General features: G+C 50.9%; 1 protein-coding gene across 1 annotated transcript; it reads left to right on the forward strand.

Moving 5' to 3' along the window:
- Nucleotides 1-1208: 1208 nt before the first annotated feature.
- On the forward strand, nt 1209-22890 carry ZC3H14 (zinc finger CCCH-type containing 14). Its single transcript, XM_078616818.1, has 16 exons — nt 1209-1337; nt 4406-4448; nt 5730-5844; nt 6320-6360; nt 6569-6800; nt 7362-8100; nt 9079-9293; nt 9846-9946; nt 10837-11598; nt 12345-12555; nt 13925-14265; nt 14711-14831; nt 16324-16460; nt 17711-17796; nt 18696-18809; nt 19751-22890. Exons 1-16 carry the CDS (start codon nt 1290-1292, stop codon nt 19751-19753), a joined length of 3309 nt encoding a protein of 1102 aa, XP_078472944.1. The 5' UTR covers nt 1209-1289; the 3' UTR covers nt 19754-22890.
- The last annotated feature ends 802 nt before the right edge of the window (nt 22891-23692 follow it).

The following is a 23692-nucleotide window of genomic DNA, read 5'->3' on the forward strand; positions in this document are numbered from 1 at the left end:
TCTATGGCCCATGAAGAAGGGCCATTTCCCGAAACGTCGCCTATTACAGGGACTCCTTTACTTCGGACCGAGAGTCGTAAGTTCAACCGCCATGCAGTAGATGGCAGTGGTGGCATCTACATCTGCCGAACGTGAAGAACCAGTGGCATCTACATCTGCAGAACGTGAAGAACCAGTGGCATCTACATCTGCAGAACGTGAAGAACCAGTGGCATCTACATCTGCAGAACGTGAAGAACCAGTGGCATCTACATCTGCAGAACGTGAAGAACCAGTGGCATCTACATCTGCCGAACGTGAAGAACCAGTGGCATCTACATCTGCAGAACGTGAAGAACCAGTGGCATCTACATCTGCAGAACGTGAAGAACCAGTGGCATCTACATCTGCAGAACGTGAAGAACCAGTGGCATCTACATCTGCAGAACGTGAAGAACCAGTGGCATCTACATCTGCAGAACGTGAAGAACCAGTGGCATCTACATCTGCAGAACGTGAAGAACCAGTGGCATCTACATCTGCAGAACGTGAGGAACCAGTGGCATCTACATCTACAGGAGATAATACAACTTTTGTAATCTCTAACTCATTCTTAAGGAGAGGAGTCCCTTTATATATTTATCGCATACCGTATCTTATATATTTTATGAGATATTATATCATACCTGTCAACTCCTTATCAGTGCCTACCTTATTATATACCAATTCAGACCTTATTGGTCACCACGTGCCCTTATAAATCTCAACGTTCATCCTACAAAGTCCCATCACAAGGGAGAAACACAAACAAATAGACAAAATATATGTGTTGTGTGCCCGTATTGAAACGGCTGTACGCCGTATGGACCTCAAAACTCAATTTCCCCAGTACAAGAATACGGGGTAAACCGTACTGGTTGAGGGCTATGATATTTTAGATGTTATAAAATTTTGTTATAAATTTCTCACAGTATAGGAAATAAATAAATAATAGATACGGCGCGGGGCGGGGCTGGGGCTGGGGCACGCAATCATCGGCATTGTCGACGCGCTGACGTCACCGGCACGCCGCCTTCAAGATTTGGGGAGGACGTCATCGCGTAAGTTCACGCCCGTGACGTCATCGCGCAAGTTCACGCCCCTGACGCCATCGCGCAAGTTCACGCGCGTGACGTCATCGCGTAAGTTCACGCCCGTGACGTCATCGCGTAAGTTCACGCCCGTGACGTCATCGCGCAGGGCCCGTCCAGCGCGATGACGTCACGCGGCAGCGTCACCGAAGGCGGCCTCCGCCACACAAGCCAGCAGACATGGACGTCGGAGTGGAGCTCGGCACGGAGATCAGCCGCAAGATTCGGGTAACGCGACTCCTCGCAATGGCCTCTGCCCCCCTCCTCTCTCTCTCGCTTCCCCTTCTCCTCCAGCCGTGCTGGGCCCAGGGAACTCGGGGGTACAACGGAGCGGCGCTTTGGGGGGAGACCGGCTTGCGACGGCTACGCGCGTAGCATGCCGCCGTGCGGCCTAGCGGGTTAGGATGAGGCTTCGTGGAGTCCGCGATGATCGGGGGCCTCGGTACCCCGAAACCGCGAGATTCATAAACCCCGAGACCTCTAAACCCAGAGACTTTGAGGTTTATAAACCCCAAGACCTCTAGAACTAGAGACTGTGAGATTCATAAACCCCGAGACTTCTAGAACTAGAGACTCTGAGGTTCATAAACCCCGAGACTTCTAGAACTAGAGACTGTGAGATTCATAAACCCTGAGACCTCTAAACCCAGAGACTCTGAGATTTATAAACCCCGAGACTTTTAAACCCAGAGACTCTGAGATTTATAAACCCCGAGACTTCTAGAACTAGAAACTTTGAGATTCATAAACCCCGAGACTTCTAAACCCAGAGACTCTGAGATTTATAAACCCCGAGACTTCTAGAACTAGAGACTTTGAGATTCATAAACCCCGAGACTTCTAAACCCAGAGACTCTGAGATTTATAAACCCCGAGACTTCTAGAACTAGAAACTTTGAGATTCATAAACCCCGAGACTTCTAGAACTAGAGACTGTGAGATTCATAAACCCCGAGACATCTAGAACTAGAAACTTTGAGATTCATAAACCCCGAGACTTCTAAACCCAGAGACTCTGAGATTCATAAACCCCGAAACTTCTAGAACTAGAGACTTTGAGATTCATAAACCCCGAGACTTCTAAACCCAGAGACTCTTAGATTTATAAACCCCGAGACTTCTAGAACTAGAAACTTTGAGATTCATAAACCCCGAGACTTCTAGAACTAGAGACTGAGATTCATAAACCCCGAGACTTATAAACCCAGAGACTCTGAGATTCATAAACCCCGAAACTTCTAAAACTAGAGACTCTGAGATTCATAAACCGCGAAACCTCTAAACCCAGAGACTTTGAGATTCATAAACCCCGAGACTTCTAGAACTAGAGACTTTGAGATTCATAAACCCCGAGACTTCTAGAACTAGAAACTCTGAGATTAATAAACCCCGAAACCTCTAAACCCAGAGACTTTGAGATTCATAAACCCCGAGACTTCTAGAACTAGAAACTTTTAGATTCATAAACCCCGAGACTTCTAGAACTAGAGACTCTGAGATTCATAAACCCCGAAACCTCTAAACCCAGAGACTTTGAGATTCATAAACCCCGAGACTTCTAGAACTAGAGACTTTGAGATTCATAAACCCCGAGACTTCTAGAACTAGAAACTCTGAGATTAATAAACCCCGAAACCTCTAAACCCAGAGACTTTGAGATTCATAAACCCCGAGACTTCTAGAACTAGAGACTTTTAGATTCATAAACCCCGAGACTTCTAGAACTAGAGACTCTGAGATTCATAAACCCCGAAACCTCTAAACCCAGAGACTTTGAGATTCATAAACCCAGAGACTTCTAGAACTAGAAACTCTGAGATTCATAAACCCCGATACTTCTAAACCCAGAGACTCTGAGATTTATAAACCCAGAGACTTCTAGAACTAGAAACTTTGAGATTCATAAACCCCGAGACTTCCAGAACTAGAGACTCTGAGATTCATAAACCGTGAAACCTCTAAACCCTATGACCCCTCAATCCCGAGTCTCCTAAACCCATAAGCCCAGAGACAGACCCCTAAACCCAGAAGTTCCTAAATACCAGAAACCCCTAAAAAGTATGTGTTTAGAAGGCGTGGGGGTAGGAATGATAATGGGGTTGTGTTTGATATTGTGCCCTACGTCTCGTCTTAAGGGGAGTATGGCACTGGTATTGTTAGGCTGTATGGCCAGTGTCGTGCATGGTGTATTCACCTTCACCAACCAGTACTGACCAGCGCAGTGAAGTATGGTCAACAACCCCCACGATCCGCACGGCTTGAGGAGCCCCCCCCCCCCATCTATCAATGCATTGACAAAAGGGCTGTAGATATGCATGGGGTAGTTATGGAGTGTATAACTGGCATGTTGTGTATGTAGTGTATGACACGTGATACACACAGGACAGTCTATTGCCAGTATAGCAGCTAGATTTGAAGCTTTCGTGACTGCAAGGATTCATATTCTTAGGTTTTTTCGGTAAAGTCACGTAGGTAAAAAAATTTAAATTAATAAAAGTAAAATAAAAATAAAATAAAAATCACAACGTTTCGGAGGCAACACAAGCTTCCGTCTTCAGGTGGAACCGTCACAGCACGATAGCTGTATCAAATGAGAGAGATTCCAAGAAAACAGTCCTTGTATATATACTGGTTGAGGGTGGGAGGAGCCAAGGTAGGCCCTGGATATTATTTTTGTGAGGTTCGGTGCGGCTGAAGCACCGAAAAAACCTAAGAATATAGTATAGCAGCTCTCGCTTAAAATGTAGGCGTTCGATCCGGGATTAATTTCCCACTGAACTATTGTGTGGGTCGCTGGTAGATTGTAGTAGGCACATTACTAGTAGCCGTAGCCATGGGAGGGAGGTACATTATACTGGATGCAATGTGTCGGGTGCTGACACACGCGGCTAAAATTAATCCCTGGGTGTTATTATATATTTTATTTTCGCAGGTAAGGCCCACTGAGCTATGTAGCTCCTTTTCAGAAGCGACCTGGTCATTAATGATTGCTCAACGAATTGGCTTTTGTGGAAATTTAGAGCAAGAACCAAATACTAAATGCGGAGGAGAAAACCAGAGTACCCGAAGAAAAATGTACGCGACCACAGAGAGAGAGTATGCAAACTCCAAATATATAGGTGTCAGGGTCCGAGATCGAACCTACGCACTCCCGAATATACCTAGCTACGGAATTCACATCTCGCCACCACTGCACGTGTTATCATTGGTACAGGAATACAAATATCTGCTGTGTGGGTGTTAACGTGTAATCAATTGTTCATCGTCCTGTGTTTGTGTTGTGTGTTCTTTTTCAGTCCGCTATTAAAACCAAGCTCACAGAGCTGGGGGTTTATGTTGGTAAGAAGACACCTTCAATCGCAAACACATTTGCACCATTTCATAAAACACCTTGCTGCAATCTGTAATTGCATGTAATAATTGATCTAAACGCTACGTGAACATACATTTTGATTTAAAGCTTTCGTGATTGCAGGGATTCATATTCTTGGTTATTTTGGTAAAGGCACGTAGAAGGGAAATAATAAAATAATAATAAAATAAAACTAAAAAACCAATACAAATTCTCACGACGTTTCAACTGCAACACAAGCAATCATCATCAAGTGTGAAACCCACAGCACCTGATGATGATTGCTTGTGTTGTAGTCGAGATGCGAGAATTTGTATTTAGTATTTTTATTATTTTATTATTTCCCTTCTACATGACTTTACCGAAATAACCAAGAATATGAACATACATACATGTTAATTATTGTGATTTATATTGTCATAGGGGTGGGTTATCTGATTACTTAAGTAATTGATTACTCTGCTGATTATCGGGTGACATTGCTCGACTAATGGGATCACACGAAGGTAGTTGAGGAAAAGTCTCACCGCTTCCCACGTGTGCCACTGGACGGGAGGTGATGGGCGCGGATTGGTAGTGTCATCTGAAAAACAAACAAATGAATTTCTTCGTTTAATCATTGGCTGCCCCTCGATCATTGAGTTCTTGAGTAGGTGCCCACATGACTGAAACATCGGCACGTAAACCCTTTTAAGAATAAAAGAAGCCTTCCGTCTACGTAGGCGAATAATAAACACGTTTTATAGACTAATTTCATACGTCATTGGTACCTCATTTGCCAGTAAAAAAAATATGATAATTGTTATTTTTTACTGGCAAATGAGGTACCAATGGTGTAAATGCTGGTCCCAAGCTCTCATACTCTGATGGTGCATTGTCTTTGAGTTGTGTGCCTTTTGGCGTAATCTGGTCCAACACCATGTGAGACTAGGCTCTAAGGAAAGCTGTCTCGGGTGTGGACCAATCAACTTCAAGGACAGTGCATACATTATCAGAGTTATGTTTTTTGTTTGCATTATGACTGCAGGTATTGTGGTCTATGCAAACATGACTCCTCGTAAAAAAGGTGTCAATTTTGTTGCCAGATAAAAGGGTAAAAAAACAATTATAATTTCATACGTGTTTTGCATCACCTTTGTTTCGGATTTATCCGGGCCACCCTTTCCACCCCCTTACCCCAGGCAATTGGGAGTTGACTGTCATTCATATTTCACCGGCGAATTGTCACACGGTTCTGAACTTTGAGCCCCTTGCGTTGTGCTGCTCAGACAATGAATTGCCGGACTACATCATGGTGATGGTGGCCAACAAGAAGAGCCGCGATCAGATGACTCGCGATCTGATGCTCTTTCTGGGAGACAACACCAGCAAGTTCACTGCGTGGTACGCTTTGCGCATGCACGGACATTGTGCGCTGCTCCGCGCACAACTGCGTGCGTTATTCCACTTTGCCGTTGTCAACATCACCGTTATCTTTGCCATTTTCAACGTAGTAATCACCGGGTTTTCCCTCCACGTTTAAAAACGTGTGTTTAGGGTATAAGTGGCTGTTATGAATTTGCATGTGAAAAGCCACTTCTTTGAGCTGTCATTTGTGGCCAGGTCGCTTCTGATGAAGCTATAAAGCTCTGGGCCTTACCTGGGAAAATACAAAAATTGTAATAAATTTAATCATGATAATGATAATCGTAATTCTTTGTGCGTGTTGATTTGTGTGTATGCGTATGTATGTGTATCAATGGTCACTTGTTTTAATGCTTGTGTGCGCATGCATGTTGTATGTATGTATGTTGACTTGCGTTTGCAACTTGTGTGTGCTTGCATGTGTGCTTCTCCCATTACCCTCACCCCATCGCAGGCTGCATGGCGTCCTGGACAAGCTGCGTTCCATCACTGTGGGTGAGTGCCTCTGCCCGACACACTGCGATGTACCAGCCACTGTCTTCCCGTGATAATGCAGCGTATAATTGTCCCTTGCTTTCGTCACGATCACGAAAAATGACGTTGCTGAACTGCGCATTGCAGGTCTCTCTTGAAATCATATATTTTTAAGGCTTTACTGGATAAACAAACGAACAACGTTACGTCCGCTGTGTGGCTCCCGCAGACCAGGCTCAGACGCGAGCGGACGCCCCGGTGTCCGAGAGCCGCGAAAAGAAAGACTCGAGCCACTCCATCTCCCACTCGACCGTGCCCGCTGGTCGTGCCGCCCATGAGGGGGTGCCGACGGCGGTGGCAGCGCCACCACGCGACACCAAGGGCTCCACCGGCAGCGGCGCCACGGGTGGCGGCGGTAGCGTCAGTACACGCCGCGACCGCACCTCCTCCTCCAGTAGCCGGTAAGCAGGTGACACCGACTGGGACAGGACTGCTGCGACAGCTGGTGGTGCAAAGATCAATGTTTCGTCTGGTGCCTCGTGAGGTGTATTTATATAGCACCTTCAAGTCGCTTACAAAACGGCAACAGAATAAAATGATTTATGTGGCAGGGGCGTACAGGGATTGAGGGGTGAGTGAGAGGGGTAGAGTTTATTTGGGGATCACGAAAGGGCTATAGGCGAGGGACGGGAAGGAGTGGAGGGGCGAGGGGAGGGAAAATGAAGAGAATGGGTGATAGAGAAGAGGTGAGGCTTTGAGAGAGGAACGGAAGGAGGTTAAGGAGGGAGACTACCTTAATGTACAAGGGAATGCAGTTTTGCGTCATTATTCATCTAATAGCTCACTATGCCCATCATCTCTCTCAATTCACCTGCTGTTCTATGCTGAGGCGCTTCAGCTGATGTATTTTCTGTTTTTGTTATCAGATGCTTTAATTGGTGTTTCACACGGAGCTTTGCCCTGCATTTCATCTGACGATGCACGTCTATGCATGCGTGTCCACTTGTTCCCCCATCGGACAGACACAGTGGGGAGCACCGCTCCTCGCGCACCGCGTTCAAGCACTCCCTGTCGTCGAGCGCCGACCTCCCCATGCCCTCTGACCCCATCATCGACATCACCCCGACCTTGGACGACCTCTCATACGACCTGAGCAGCGGCGCAGGGGGGTCCCGCTCGCCGCCCCCCCACCGTCCCGTTGCCGTGACGACCTCAACCTCCCCGTCCAGGAAGCGGCCCGTCTCCATGGGGAATGTGGATTCGCCTCCCAGGAAGAGGCCGATCGCCGTGGTGATGGGCTCCGGGTCCCCGCCCATCGCTGCTGCTGCCGCTTCTAGGAAGCGACCGGTCGTCGTGGAGACGATTCCATCGCCACCCAAGAGGCGTTCGGTCACCGTAGATACAGTCCCATCGCCCCCCAGGAAAAGACCTCTTCCCATAGGGACTGATTTGTTGTCCCTCAGGAGGAGGCCTGTTGCTGTGGAGACGGTACCTTCCCCTCCCAGGGGGCGTCCGGTTGCCGTGGATATTATGCCCTCTAGTCTCAGGAAACGTCCAGTCGCCGTCGCCCTGGATACCCTGCCATTGCCCGTCAGGAAGAGGCCCGGTGCCTTAGAGATGGATTCTTTGCCTCCCAAGAAGCGTTCCGTTGCCGTGGATACGGTGCCATCGCCCCCCAGGAGGAGGCCCGTTCCCGTGGTTTCGACACGGAGCAGCCACGACGGGGGCCACCAGCGCGGGGGCGAGCGACACGCGCGGGAGGTGAGGTTACGGGGGTCACAGGTCACACGGTGTCACGCAAATTTCCAGGATTTGGCGGATGTGAAAGGACCGTGCCAAATACTCGGCCGAAAACACTGTTCTGCTGAATGGTTTCTGTTCCTTAATAACTTAGGAATGGTTATACTGCTCTCCAAACTGCCTGTGTGAGCCCTGGCCATTAACGCTCAACGTTAGAATCCTGAAAGTGTTCTAAATCGCCGTCATTGGGCCTTGCTCTGCAGTTGGTATGCAGATTTTCCTCTTTTATTGTGACGCGTTCCACCCGTCCAAGTCGAGAGTTTCTCTCCACCTGTCTGAAATGGGCACCAGAAGCTTTGCCTTCTTTAGTGCCTCATCGTTCTGACCCTCACGTTCATGTCGTCACCCTAATTAAAATCAACTCTGCATTGCAGTGTAGAAAATTCACCCCATCTCTCGGGCGGCCTGACTCTGTCGACTTGTCAGAGACACAAACGGCCCTCAGCGTGCACGGGGAAGCGAGCTGGGGGTTTGAGTTTGCGAGCAGGTGAAAGAGATGATGAGAGAGAGCGCGACAGAGAGCAAGAGCGGGCGAGGCAGAGTGAGAGCAGGAGAGTGAAAGTTAGCGAGAGGCTGCTTGTAATCACCAGCGAAACGTCATGCTACTCAAATTGTAAATGTTGTGGGTTTGCTCTCCAACACACCGATGTGCTGAAGTATTCACTGATTGGCACGTTTTGTTTACGTGACAAACCTTATTAATTGGCTGTGTGGGTGGTGGTGGTGGGTTTAACGGCACATTTATATTCACGCGATCTTACCCAAAATAACCCCCTTCATTATGGAGTGCGGGCGATTGAGAGAGAACAGGTGATTGATGATAGAGAGAGAGAGAGGGGAGTGAGAGAGTGCGTGAGTGAGCGAGAGTGGGGCGATCTAGCGAATGGGCGCTTCCGACGATGACGACGATGGCGACAATGTCGTGCATGACGCGTGCAGGAGGGCGAGGGCTGGCGCAGTGGGCGGCGTGTGGGCGCCTCCAGCTCGGTGCTGCGCGTCTTCCCGCTGGAGGGCGACGACCACGATGAAGACGACGACCGAGGAGAGTGGGAGGAGGAGGGGGAGGAGGAGGAGGAGGAGGACGAGGTGGACGTCTGGCGGCGCGGGGGCGGCCCTGCCAGCAGCGTGCAGCTCCCTCCAAAACCCGAGCGCAAGTGCGTGCAGTGAGGGGCACTTGGGGATGAGGGCAGGGGGGGTAGGAGGATCCATGGAGACACATTCTTGGGAATATGGAGGGGAGAGGGGAGGTGAGGGGATGCATTGGAAGCCTTGCGGGCACGCAGGAATGTTAAGGGATACGCTGGAGTGCGCGGGGATGCACAGGGATATTGTGGAGATGAAGGGGCGTCCGCAGGGAAGTGACGGGTCAATGCAATGGGACGTGAGGGAACTAATGGGGACGTGGGGTGATGCGTTGGAAAATACTGGGGACGTACAGGAATGTACTGGCAAACGTGGGAAGGCACGAATATGCGTAGGGACATCGTGGAGATGCGGGGTTCTGCGGTGAAGCTCGGGGTTTCAGGGGGGCACATGGGAGTACACGGGTAAGCCGTAAGGGAGGGATGTACTGGAATGCAATTGGACGTGCGCCATCGCGTCCGCGTGCCCCGTGTTCATGCGTCTTCCTGTCCGCTTCTTGTGCGCGCGCACCCACGGCTGTCCGCTGACCCCCCCCCCCACCCTCCCGCCTGCCCGTCCACTAGGCCAACGCTGCCTCCCTCGAAGCAAGCGAACAAGAGCCTGCTGATGAAGGCCATCTCCGAGGCGCAGGAGTCGGTGTCCCGCACCACGAGCCGCATGCAGCGTAAGCGACGCACAACACCCTCACTGCTTCCCCTGCCGGCCATCCCATTCAAGTCCCAGCCCCGCTGAACCCCGACTATTGATTGTGAATGCTTAGCACACAACGCACTGATACGCAACGTGAAGCGAATACCTTACCACCACGTGCACTTACTAACGCCCTGTTGACTGGAGGTGCGGACTTGCGATCTCTCTGTTTCAAGGTTGAGAACAATTGCCGTAGCCCCTGATCCGCCCCCCCCCCCCCGTAGCCACTGCAACCCGCTGTGCTGCCCCTGGAATATGATGTCTAGATGAATATATTGTTATGGTTATATATTGTTATGATGTGATTAGACTCGTGCGTGATTATTCGCGTGCTGTAAATGAGGGAGAAGTGAAGGGTGTGGTGCCCTCGTCTCAGACAAGCTGGGAGATAGTCAACTCCGGTGGTTAGGGTGGGACACGTTGTGAAGAAGAGAAAAAACCTCCACTAGAAGAAGAATAAAGGCGATGAAGGGTGGGAGCATCGGAGCGGAGACCGAGAGGCAGGGCCTAGGGAAAAAAGAGGTGGTTTGAGGTGGTGAGCTAGGACATATGAAGGACTGTGGAGTGGACGTGCAGATGATGGCTCAAGACAGGAATGAGGACCAGGAAGGCAGACCCTACACGAGTTTCCAGGAATAATACGAATAGTTTATTTATCCATGGTTAGGCCGCACCTCCGATTAGCACGGTTGGCAAAAGAAGTTCAGCATACATACACAATGTCAGGGTTGATCAAAAAACTATGGTCTGGGTGTTAACGTCCTCTGCTCCTGTCCTTTGTTGCTGCCCCTCTGTTGCTACGACCTCCTCCCCTCACCTCTGTCTGGCTCCCTTGGGGGGTTTCCCCGCTCTTCTCCCACACAGCCATCCAGCAGCGGCAGACTGCCCCCGTGGCCCCCAGGGCTCGCCCTCGGGAGGACAGGGAGGGCGAGTGGGAGCCCAGGAAGTGGACGCGCGGGTCCGGGACGGTCCAGGCCGACGAGGCGGGTCGGCTGACCTACAGGGCCTCCTCCGGTCCGCGCCAGAGTGTCACCCGCTGGCCCGAGGCCCGGCCTGGCACGGCACGGCCTCTGGAGCCAAAGCACGGCCTCCTGCCACATTCGGAGCAGCGGCAGCCGGAGCAGCAGCAGCAGCGGCAGCCGGAGCAGCAGCAGCAGCGGCAGTTGGAGCAGCAGCGGCGGCAGCAGCAGCAGCAGCTACACCAGCAGCAGCAGGCAATGGAACCACAGGAAGTGGAACCGCGTGAAGTAGAGTCGAAGCGCTCCACTGTGCCACAACCACGCCGGGCCATGATCAGGAGGAACCTGGAATTGGGTCAGGGTGGTGCTCAGCCGGAACGGGAGAGCTGGCGCCCCAAGCAGACACGCACGCAACCTCAGCTGCGACCTCAGCCGCAACCGCAGCCACAACTGCAGCCGCAACCTCAGCCGGAACCTCAGCCGGAACCTCAGCCGCAATCGCAGCCGCAATCGCAGCCGCAATCGCAGCTGCAACCGCAACCGCAGCCGCAACCGCAGCTGCAGCCGCAGATAAAACCGCAAGTGCAGACGCTGCTTGTGGACTCGCGGCACGTGGAGGCGCTCGGAAATGACGCGAGGCCGCACGAGGCCAGCAGTGCTCGGCCCGGTGAGTGGCGGTCGCGGCCTAATCGGCGGAGGAATGAGGAGGGATACGAGAGTTGGATTAAAGAGTGGCGGAGAGTTTCTTACGCCTGGCACCGTTGGTTGTGTTGCCTTTTGTTCGTCATCAGTTCCGTTGTCATCAGCAGTAGTAGCAGCCGTAGCATTTTTCGATTTAAAGCTTTCGTGACTGCAGGGATTCATCTTCTTGGTTATTTCGGTAAAGTCACGTAGAAGGGAAATAATAAAATAATAAAAATAAAACATTATAAAATAATTATCAACGACGTTTCGGCCACAACGCAAGCAGCCGTCTTCAGGTGAAGAACAGGTCTGTCGGAAAGACAGCGTCTGAATGACGCTGTCTTATCTGTCAGTGCCAGCAGCAGCATCGGTGTAATAATGATCGCCAGCACCAGCAGCACTCGTGTATCACGAACTTAGCACTGTTGGCTACTTACGGTGCGAAAGAAGTTCAACGTACATACCCTTGTTATCATGAATCGGTCGATTATTGATCAGCAGCCGAGGTCTCCCCATGCTAGCCACTGCTGATGTTAGCCGCGACTGAGAATTTAACTCTGGTTGCTCGCTTTCAGGTGCCGATAATTGTGGTTTAAATTTAGTTTAATGAAAGCAAGAAAATGACATTTGCTCGCGTGTATCTCTGGTGTGCGCGTCCGTGCGTGTGGATGACAGAAACGGTCACTAATACGTCTGCGCTCGTGTGTGTGTATGTCTGCGCGCGTGCAGTGGTGGTGTTTGCCGACACGCGCTCCTTCGTGCTGACGGACGAGGAGAGGAGCCAGACGCGAGACCCCCCCAGGGAGACTGTTACGATGGCGGCAGTGGCGGCAGTGGCGAAGCCGGTGATGCCCGCCGCTCCGACCAGCAACTCGCTGGCGCATCGTCTGGGCGCTACGCCACCAGCCGTCATCGCGCCGCCACGGCTCATACGGAACCGGTAACGGCACGCCAAGGGCCAGAGGTCGCAAACGGGTTTTGATTCCTTACCCTACCCGTACCCGGCCGCACCAGGGTCGCAAACGGGTACCCGTACCCGTACCCGGCCGTACCCGTACCCTACCCGTACCCGGCCGGGTACGGGTAGGGTACGGGTATCGGGTACCTGATTGCGACCTCTGGGATGAAGCCATGTTGCAGGCGCGGGTGGGTTGATTCTAGGAACTTGAATTGTGAGAAGAGACAAGACGTTGGGAAATGAGTGACAAACGGTTACTCACCAGTGACTCACGGCCTACCCGTACCCGGCCGCACCAGGGTCGCAAACGGCTACCCGTACACGTACCCGGCTGGGTACGGGTAGCCGGGTATCGGGTAGGGTACGGGTATCGGGTAGGGTACGGGTATCGGGTACGGGTATCGGGTAGGGTACGGGTATCGGGTACCCGGTTGCGACCTCTGCCAAGGGCTCATCGGGGTTCAGGCTCTCTCCAAAGGGAGGAGGCCAAACGGGCAGCGATGGGTGGCGCCCAATGAATGGACTTTACTGCAACAGTTTATAGATCCAATCTGTCACTGCACTTCATAGAGTAAAGCCTCTGGAAGCCGGATAAGGCCTCCTGAAATAAATTAGGAACATTAACAACATACCGCTGTTGGCATGTTAATGAATCTGCGCGCTGTAGTAGGCGGCGTACGCTTGTGCGCTAGGAATTCTAATGAGATCTACATACCTATTCTTAGGTTTTTTCAGTAAAGTCACGTAGGTAAAAAATTAAAATTAATAAAATAAAAATAAAATAAAAATTACGACGTTTCGGAGGCAACACAAGCTTACTTTTATTAATTTACATTTTTTACTTACGTGACTACCGAAAAAACCTAAGAATATGAATCCTTGCAGTCACGAAAGCTTCAAATCTAGAATCTACATACCTGTTGTATGAAATCGGGTAAACCCGTGCACTTAGATGGGGCCTCTGCTCATGCGGTCTCTTCATCAGAAATACCTCCACGTGTGGCGCCGTCTCGTTATGCGTTTTTCAAAGTTGTTTGCAAATTCAATCTTTCCGGGGACAAACGCTTGTTGGAAAGCGTTACAGGGTCTGTGCATTCGCATGACATTTTCTTGTTTTCTGATTCGTATCAGTGCACAACCGCCCCACTCTAGCCCAGGGGTCGACGACCATTTTTGTTATTCTGTAAACAAAAACACTGGGTACTTGAGCCGCAATACAGTTGTGAATAACGTCACGAAGCAGTCTTCAAATAGCCGCACGCGGCTCTGGAGCCACAGGTTTGCCTACCCCTGCTGGAGCCATCGACGTTCACGCTCACGCTCATGCTTGCGCGCACGCGCCCTTTTGCAGGAACCCCGAACCGCCGCGCCGGCCCGTGAGCCCCAAATTCATCGTGACGCTGGACGGCGTCACGACGCCTCCGGCGGGGGCGGCCTCATTTGCCGGCGACGCGGACGACGATGACGTGACGATGACCGCCGTGGCGTTGGCGGTGTCGGGTGCCGAGGTGGAGGAGATGGAGCCGTGCTACTCCGAGTCCGAGGCCATGGGCGGCGGCGTCGTCGACATGGAGGAGATGGAGCTGTCGGTGCCGCTCGGGAGGCCCCACGTCTTCGTGCAGGCGCAGGACGGCAAGCTGATGCAGATCCCCAAGCTCAAGCCCGTGGCCGTGTCGCTGGGAGAGTCGGACGGTAAGACCCGGGGGGTGGGAGGGCCGTCAGATGTTGGGGGTGGGCGTCAGCTGATGAGGTGGGCGTCACTGATGGGGGTGGGCGTCAGCTGATGGGGTGGGCGTCACGTGATGGGGTGGGCGTCAGCTGATGGACGGCACTGGGAGGAGTCCGCTTACAATGTGTTGTGGAGGAAGCGTCGTTCACCGAGCTGAAATTAAAATGTCTCTCACCCGTGTCTCCCCCACATGTCCTCTTGCCCCGTGGCTGTGTCTCCATCTCCCCCCCTCCCTGCGTCTCCCCCCGCGTCTCGACGTTATCTCCTCCCGACGTCTCCCCACTTCTCATCGTCTCCCCCCCGTGCCTCCCTGCGTCTCCTCGCCTCTCCCTCCTCCCACCACCACCCCCCGCAAACCTCCGCATTTCCCCTCGGTTTCTCCTCCCCACGTGCGACCTCCGCACCCAGACGACTCGGACGAGGGCTACGTCCCCGAGGCTCAAGCGAAAGGGCGTGAGCGCTGCCGCTTCTGGCCCGGCTGCAGCAACGGGGAAGCGTGCCCCTTCCACCACCCGACGCAGTGTTGCAAGTAAGCGTTGCCCCCCCCCCCCTCCCCCAGCCCTGCCCCCCCACCTTACCCCCCTTTTCAAAAAGTTTTCATCTTTCACGTGGAGAGATGGGTGGAGCTGAGAAGGCTTTTGCTTGGCCTTCGTGTGTGTGTATGCACGTGTGCGTTGAGCTTCTTTAGCACCGTACGTACGTAGCCAACCGCGGTGATCGGAAGGTGCGGGGGGCAGGACAAACACACTGAACACAAAAAGCAGGTCTAAAGAAATACGTTTTTTTAATCTAGATTTAATAGTGCAAATCTCCGGTGACTTCCTTATATCGGAAGGAAGAGTGTTCCAGACGGCCGCAGAAACGCTTCTGAGAGCGCGCGATGCGACGGCCACCGTCTTTGTTCGACGGTTAGCCAAAAGCCGCCACTACTGCTGCTGGGAGGATGACCGGAGTACGCTTGATGGTTTATTGCTCCTTGACGAGATAACATAGCTATATAAGCAGAAGTGGGCTGTGAGCGAATCACCTCATAGGGCTTGGATGGTTGACCACCATGCGCTAACTGGTGCTCTGCACTTTCAGCAGAGGGCAGTTTCGCAAAAATCCTATGCGCTGCACTGCGCTTCCAACGTCTGTGCTCGCCGCCTTTACCATCTCCGCGCTGACCAGCGTGGTGAAGTATGCTCACGTAACCCCCCTTCGTCTAGCAGTGGGTAGACATAAGTGCCGTACATGTGCACATTCAGCGGAGACGCGGATGCTGAGAGAGGAAGACAATTGGCAACTGGAGAGTGTTGGGAGGTGGTTGTGCCATCGGATGGAGAAATTAGTTGGATGGGCCCCACGTTGGCGAGATGCTCGCTACCTCGCCTCGAACACAGGAGGCCGTGGGTTCGATGCCGACCCTAACTCCTGCTGTATATTTGGAGGTTTGCATGTTCTCCCCGTGGTCGCGTGGATTTTTCCCTCCACATTTAGAGCCATACGTTTAGAGTATTTGACAGGGGATGTGCAAGGTATTGAGGTATGAGTGACAGCGATAGAGGGGTACTTAGGGATAACGAAAAGGGTTGGGGAGGGACGGGAAGCAGTGGAGGGGTGAGGGGAGCGAAGAGGATGGAGTAGAGAGATGAGGTGAGACTTTAAGAGAGGAATGGGAGGAGGTTCAGGAGGTGAACTGCTTAATGTACAAGTGGAGGGTCGCTGTATATTTGGAGTTGCACGTTCTCCCTCTGGTCGTGTCTATATTTCTCCTAGTCCTCCGCTTTTCCCCTCCACATTTCGAATCAACGTGGTTTAGATTATTTGGTCACCATAAATTTCCACGTGATAAGCCACGTCGTTGAGCTATCATTTGTGGCCAGGTTGCTTCTGAAAGCGGGCTTTGTAGCCCAGTAGGCCTCGCCCGGTAAAGTAACGATCTGTTAGACGCACAAATGCCTATTTGCCCAGAATATGAAACCCGCATTCAAAATGTTTGTTTCCACGTCTTGGTAATGCTCTTGTTTCCGCACACACAGGACGTTCCCCAACTGCAAGTTCGGCGATCGGTGCCTTTACATCCACCCGGTGTGCCGCTTTGACGGCAAGTGCAGCAAGGTGGAGTGCCCCTTCACGCACACGGAGAAACGCCGCCCTGCGCAGCCTGCCAAGCCAGGTGAGCCGGGCTCGAGTGAGCACGCGGTGGTGTCGTGCGTACGCGTGTCTGTAAGCAACAAAGGCGGCCGGGCGTGGTGTTTGTTGGCCACCCACCCCCTCGTATGCCGTGCCGGCCTTCATAGGTGCTCGCAAACGGCACTTGCCCCAAAAGTCTGTAAAGGCTATGCGGGGGATCTTTGTTTTTGTGTATGCGTAGTGGGGAGCGGCAGTGTAGCGTTTCGCGCACTGCACTTTGAACCCGACGACCCGAGTTAGATTCCCTCTCACGGCCAACATCAGCGACGATGATCTCAACCGGTCTTGGGCGTCCCCTAGGTTGACACACTCTCAAACGAGTACCTAGTGCGATGTGTAAATATCGGCATTAGGAGAGACAAAGGCGGCCGGGCGTGGTGCTGGCCAACCCATCGCCTCGTGCGCCGTGTACGTGTGCAATGATGTTCAATGGTCACATTGGTGTCTGGCCGTGGTGCTGGCCACACCACTCCCTCGTGCAGTGGGAGGTGATCAAGGATTAGACAAATCCTTCTGATTGTCATTCTCATGTTATTGAGACACTACCCTTGTCAGTGTTTGCTCATTTCTATGGTAAGATTTGAAGCTTGCGCGTGCGCGCACACACATATAACTACGTAGTTTCTATTCTGTATATTGTGATTGATCTATTACATTTTAACTTGTCGCACACGGGCCTATCCCATGGCCTATTGGTGTGTCTTTACCAATCCACGTAGCTTTAAAAGTGTTAAAGTGTCCCCCACATTAGTACAGATACCGTGGTGACACTCGCCCAACTTGGCACTAAAATGACGGTTTGTTTTTAACTTAACACGTTGGTTTTCACAGCCAGTATTATTTCACAGCCGCAACCTTGGCCAGATCATTACGTGGCCTCAAACAAAAATTAATTATGAATGCGTCATTGTTGTCGTTGGATAGGACCGCGTCTGACCCACGCATGTGTGTGCCTGTAAGCGTGTTCAATTGGGAGCGATTGTGTAGCGGTTAGCGTGCTGCGCTACGAACCCGGCGACCCGAGTTCGATTCCTGCTCACGGCCATCACCAATGACGATTATCTCAACTCTGGTGTGGTGTGTAAACATCTACACTGGGGAGACAAAGGTGGTCGGGCATGGTGCTGGCCACCCACCCCTCGCATGCCGTGCCGGCCTTCGTCGGTGCTCGCGAACAGCACTTGCCCCAACAGTCTGTTAAGGCTTTAACGGGGGATCTTTGTCTCGTTTTAGTGGCAGCTCCGGTCGTCTCTTCTTCCGCTCAATGCCGCTTCTTCCCCGAGTGCAAGAACCTGGAATGTCCCTTCGAGCATCCAAAGGTAACAACTTCTTTAACCCGCTCCTAATGTTCATTTCTTTTCAAGCGTTTTGTCCTCAGGGGTTAAGAGATGTTGAAACGTCTTGAGATATTGTTTCGTGAGATGTCTTCTTCCTTTGGTCATCCCCCCAATAGAGGGGGGGGTCTCTGTTCACGAGCGACCGCTGGAAAATAATAAATGGGAACAAAAAGCAAAAGAATGAAATGGCATGTGACCGGATGGCTCGGGCGATGAAGAGCGCTCTAAAAAGGCAAATCATGTGACGTTAAATTTGGCGCTGCACTTAATTTGACTGAAATCGGCCTCCTTGAGAATTACAAATATTTCTTTGGCTATCGCGTGGCGAATATTACGGTGTCGGTAGGGTGGATAGGAATGAGCTTGCGCCCCAGCTGTGTGGACCGAAGGTCACTTGCGGTGATATCAGAGGTGGCTCTGTGATGTCCGCTTCCGTGGGCCAGTTGTCTAACATTGAGGTTTGCACTGCTGTGCGTGAGATCTTCACCCAAAGATTTTTGGCACCGGTCGTGTGGATTGGATAACATTGGTAAAAGATTGTTTGCATTACTAGGAAATAAGTTGTTTGCAACTCTGTATTGTTCACAATCGCATGTTTTCCGTTGATACTTTTTAGGATTAGTGTATTCAGGCAGTCATTTTACGTCTTAATTTATATTGTTTCAAGGTGAATTGATGTAAAAAAAACTCAACACATTTCTCAATAGCACTTGCCTAAGCACTGTGAAGAAGACTCATTGCCCAAAACGTCAATATTTTGGTCTTCTCTTGAAGGCCGCAACGTTATTGACGAACGCGAGTTTCTTTATCAACGAAAGTAAAAATTGTCAACGAATTTTCGTGTTTTTGTCCCCCCCCCCACCTCCGCGCCGCGTTTGTAGCCGTGCCGCTACGGGGTACGCTGCAAGCGGACCGGCTGCGTCTTCTACCACCCCTCGCCGCCCTCTCTGCCTCCCCGGCAGGCGCTCAAGTGGACCAAACCCCAGGAGGTCAAGGTGAGCAACATTTGTGTACCTGTGTGTGTGTGTGTTCTCGCTGAAAGCACTGACCCTAACAGCCTATGTAGCCTCTACCAGCGATGTTTGTGTTTGTGTGTACTTGTGTGCGGTAGTGCGGTGGTTAGTGCGCTATGCTACGAACCCGTTAAACCAGGGGTGTCCAAACTTTTTGCAAAGAGGGCCACATTTGATAAAGTGAAGATGCCCGGGGGCCAATAGTTCCTTTTGACATTGTTTTAACCATAAAAGTTACGTGGAAATACACACTGTTATAAAACAATTTTCATTGTCACAATTACCTTTATTTTTCAAATGACAATGTAACGAAATATAAGCCACTCAGGCAGACGGGAACAACTCTAAAAACGCAATTCTGCCTTTCATTCAGTCAGATAACATTGAACAAACTGTATAGAATACCTTAAATTTCCATGAGTTTTATGATATATTTATTCTGACAGAGCTGGCGAGCCATAAATAACACATTATAAGACCGAAGCTGCGGGCCGTATGAAATCTGCCCGCGGGCCGTGATTGGCCCGCCGGCCGGACTTTGGACATGCCTGCGTTAAACAGAGTTGAATTTCCGCTCACGTTCAACATCATTGACGATTTTCTGAATCGGGTCCTGGGCCTTCCTTTGGTTGACTCGGCCTCAAATGAGTACCTGGTGCGATGTGTTAAACATCATCACTCGGGAGACAAAGGCGACCGGGCGTGGTGCTGGCCACCCACCCCCTCGTGTGCCGTGCCAGCCTTCATAGGTGCTCGATAACAGAAATTGCCCCAACAGTCCGTGAAAGGCTTCACAGGGTAGAGGTTTTTTTTGGTCGCGAAAGCCTACGTGTTAAGCTTCACAGGTTGTACATCACTGATGGTCTTTTAACGATTGGAATTGTAGACTCTAATCTTTTTTTAATGTTTTTTTTTTCTTGCAGTGAGGATTCTTTATGTTGAAGAGAGGAATATACGCAAGACTTGCCCCGTCTGGCAACCTTTCATCAACACACACAAACATTTAGAAACTCATTGACACTTCACCACGAGACTGGGTGAAATCCTGTGATGGGTTATGTCTCGCCGCCGATTGTGAGCTGGAAACGTATGACAAAGTCACGATTGTAAAAATGAATACAATTTTAAATAAAAAAATATTCGAAAATATCATTATTTTTTACCCTTAATGCATCAGATCTCAGAGTTGAGATGTTTAATTGTTCCATGGGAAATCCCGTTCAGCCAGTTAACCCAGCTAGTTTTCTCGGGAGATTCATGCTGCATCGGCACGAAACAACATCAAAGGGATCCTTACGCAGGAACAGGCAACATTGGAGCAGAATGCGTCGGGAGGTGCAGGGAAAATAAAATCCATCAAGAACCAAAAAATAACAACATTAATTTAACCATGCATATTGCACCAAAAATTTAAGACCAAGTGACTAATGGTTGGAGAGGCGATAATCGCCAGGCGCAGCGAACACAATCGAGGGGATAGAACAGCCAGTCAATCCTGAGAACGCAAAAAGTAGCAGCAAGCGGGTCAGGTACGGGTGGAGCTGATCTTGCTGCTGCGCTTTCTGAGCTGGGAGTGATTTGTCAACGGTGGAGGGATCGAGAGGTAGCAGAGGGAGCCTGATCCGAAGCTTCAGAGGCGCATGGGCGTTCCGGTAACGTGGGGCAGCAACGTGGAAGGACGTGTCGCCCAACCCTACTTTTAACAGCTGGTATTTTTAGTAGAAATGGGGGGGGGGGGGCAGGCACTTCTGAGGTTGCAGCTGGGAATTTGTGAAGATAGTAGGTCCTTTTTAGATGTTTGGCAGGTTTATTTCAAAATAACTTTTAAGGATGAAGACGGCCCAGTGGCTATCTCACATTCGGATGTCCATGGGGGGACTAATTTGAGGTAATATAGAGGTTGTAATGATCTTTTGTAAAGCGGACATCAAGGGCAAAGCGGACGGCTGAGTGGTAAAATGGAACAATCCGTTTTAGATTGGTTTCGGAGGCTAGGCGGTTGATAATATCGCAATGGTCAAAGATGGGGTGGATGGCACCTTTATATCAAGACAGCCGAGGAGCCCAGATGGGTGACCGTCGTTGACACTAAGCAGGTTCCCATAGGGCTACGTGGCGAACGGCAGAGAATGGTGCAATCGAAATCAATTGTACCGTATTATACGACCACGTCTATGTTCCACACATTTACCAACGCACCACAAACCAACGTGAAGTACGGTCAAACAACCCTCACCGGCCCGCATGGCGTGAGGAGGCCCTGATCCAGCGGTGGATTGTACACGTGCCGAAAAGGCCAGTGGTATATCGCCCCGAGCCCATCGCATTCAACCCAAATGTGATCCAACACACTAGTGGCCATTGCTACAGTCATTGCCCCTCTCACTAATGCACACTGTGCTCGCACGAAGTCGCGCACCGCTCTTCACCCGTGCACACGTGTGGACACGTGCACAGGGCCCATACGGGCCAACCAACGACAGCGGCTTACACTTGTGAATGCTGTTGTGTGGCCGTCGAAGCCATTATATTTGTGAAGAACCCACCTTATTGTTTATTTTACACGCGTCTTCAGGATGCTGCCGTGGTGTGATGGTGAGCACACTGGGCCTTGCGACACAGAGGTCGCCGGTTGCGATCTCCGGGCGCGACAGTTGAAAACAATCGTGGAGTTTTATTTTAAACAAAAAAATAACCTGGCCTTGATCCGCTCGGCAGTATAAATGTGTCCACCACAGTAAATCTCGGTAGATTGCGTGCAGCGGGTTTAAAATGTGGGCAACTTCAATACATCTGGTCAGCGTGGAAGAGTAGGCCATAGACCCTCTCGAACGTCTGCTAACGGAGGCAACAGTGATGTAAATGTGTAATGCTGCACACCTGTTACCCATGTTTTCAGCCACGGTCCTGTTGGCCTTGCTTCAGGTTGGTTCGCACTCGCGTAACTCGTATCGTCGATGGGTTTGCTCGCGAATGGCTTGTTTTGTTCATCCCTCGTTTTTAAATTGAACCCCCCCCCCCTTCAGCCACTTCCCTCCCTCTCACATATGAAGTCTGCTGCTGCCGTTCACACTTGAGCAATTGGCCGATGAGACTTTTACGGAAAATGCAACGTAATCCATAAAGTGCGTCCGGCCACTTCTTCCGCCTGTCGTTTCGGAGTAGAACGTGACTGCGTTCTCTCCCTTTTTTTTTTAAATCGCGTGGGTCATAAAAACATTGGTCATCGTTTCCTTCTCATCGCGCAAGGCTATTCGTAAAGCTACTACGTTTCCCAGCCAGGTTTAGTCTGCCAGGCGCGGTGTTGGGGCGAAGTTTGCTTTGTGGTTTTACCTAATGCCTAAAGTTGGCAATGTGCAAATGATACGCAGCAGGGAGTGTTTATCATCACCGGCTGCTTGAGTGGGTAGAACGAGCGTCTCATAATAGGTCGGGGCTGTCAGTTGTTGGATGCAGAAACATTACTATGAAGCTGGCAACAGATTAAATCTTTGCCACCCCAGTGAAGCAATTTGTTAATTTACCGTTCATCGTTACGAAACCTGTGCGGTCCGGCGGCAAGTCCATCGTTCAACAAGTCGCATGAGTATGCAACCAGCCTTCACAGGTGGTTACGTCCGAAGCAAAGTGTTTGGGAAGGGAGTTTTTTTTCTCCTTGACTCTTAGCCTTCGATGATGTCTCGGACCCCCACCTGAATTTGTTTTTGCGGTTTTGTCTTCTTGCAGTAGAATCGCTGAACTTCGCGTGAACGTCACGAGCAAAACAAGAAAAATCAGCGACGACTCTTTTTACTGTTCATTTATTTTATTGTAACTTTTTTTACATTAGGGGAAGCAGCACTGTGTTGAAATTAACATGGGTCGCATGCAAGAGATGGAGATAACGCTCCTAAAATGCCGAATAATGTCACGGGAGGCCACGTCGTGAGAGACCGCTGTTGATTTCCGTTTGTAGATTTGACGTCTGTACATGGCTCTTCACTACCTTTGTCATCGTGCTTTGAAATTCGTTTTCAACAACATTCAAGGCAGTTTGACGGCCCAATAAACTTCCTAAAAGCTTGCTGTGTTGAGGATGTTCGGTCTGTCGATAATGTTGTTGAGTGGGGGCGAGTAGAATGTTATACTGGTAGGAACCTCCTGGTTACACCAGCCCACATGGGATTATTGTGTCCGTCCGTCGTGCATCAAAAAATGGGAGGGGTGGGGAGGGTGGGGATGGGTTGGATAAGGAGGGGCTGGGTGGGGAGCGTGGGGCTGGGTGGGGGGTGGGAGGGATGGGGCTGGGTGGGGAGGGGCTGGTCACCCCGTGGTGCCCTTATAAAACTCAACGTTTAACCTACTCACGCCGGCTTGTGCCTGCCCTCACAGTCGGCCATATTTGCGGAATACACCACGCCGCCGTTGACCCTGGCCATTGACCGAGCAACCCAACGTTCCTACCAGCTCCCTCCGCAGGAGGAATGTGTTACATTCACTTGTTGAGGTTGCTGGGTGGCTCCGTAGAGCTAAGAACATCTTCCAATACAGGTGTAGCGATATTCTTTGGGTCTTTCGGTAAAGTCAAGTAGGTGCCATGAAAAAAGGGCCGTTGCTTTAAACGTCCCTCGAAAGGCCCACGGTTTGTTTTCATGACAAATGAAGTTGAATTTGAATTTATAAAGCGCGTGGTGGGGGTGGAGTCACTTCTTAACCAATCACCTTCTTTGTTGCCAATTATGGGCGGACCAAGGTGTAAAGTTATTAACCAATCGCTACGAACCTTTGGCTGGGGAACAGCCAATCAGCGCCTTCCCCGTCGATTTCTGATGGGGCGGCGGGGGGGGGGCGCTCAAGCCTCGACCAATTGCGCTCGTTGGATTGCG

The sequence above is a fragment of the Lampetra planeri genome, chromosome 52 (assembly GCF_965212315.1).
Source record: "Lampetra planeri chromosome 52, kcLamPlan1.2.h2, whole genome shotgun sequence".
Lineage (NCBI taxonomy): Eukaryota > Metazoa > Chordata > Hyperoartia > Petromyzontiformes > Petromyzontidae > Lampetra > Lampetra planeri.

Bases quoted from the DNA above. Each gene is read 5' to 3' on its own strand.
- ZC3H14 (XM_078616818.1), top strand. From the start codon at position 1,290: ATGGACGTCGGAGTGGAGCTCGGCACGGAGATCAGCCGCAAGATTCGG. The intron at 4,449-5,729 runs GTAAGAAGACAC...TGTGCTGCTCAG, and splicing joins AGAGCTGGGGGTTTATGTTG to ACAATGAATTGCCGGACTAC. The intron at 17,797-18,695 runs GTAACAACTTCT...CCGCGTTTGTAG, and splicing joins GTCCCTTCGAGCATCCAAAG to CCGTGCCGCTACGGGGTACG.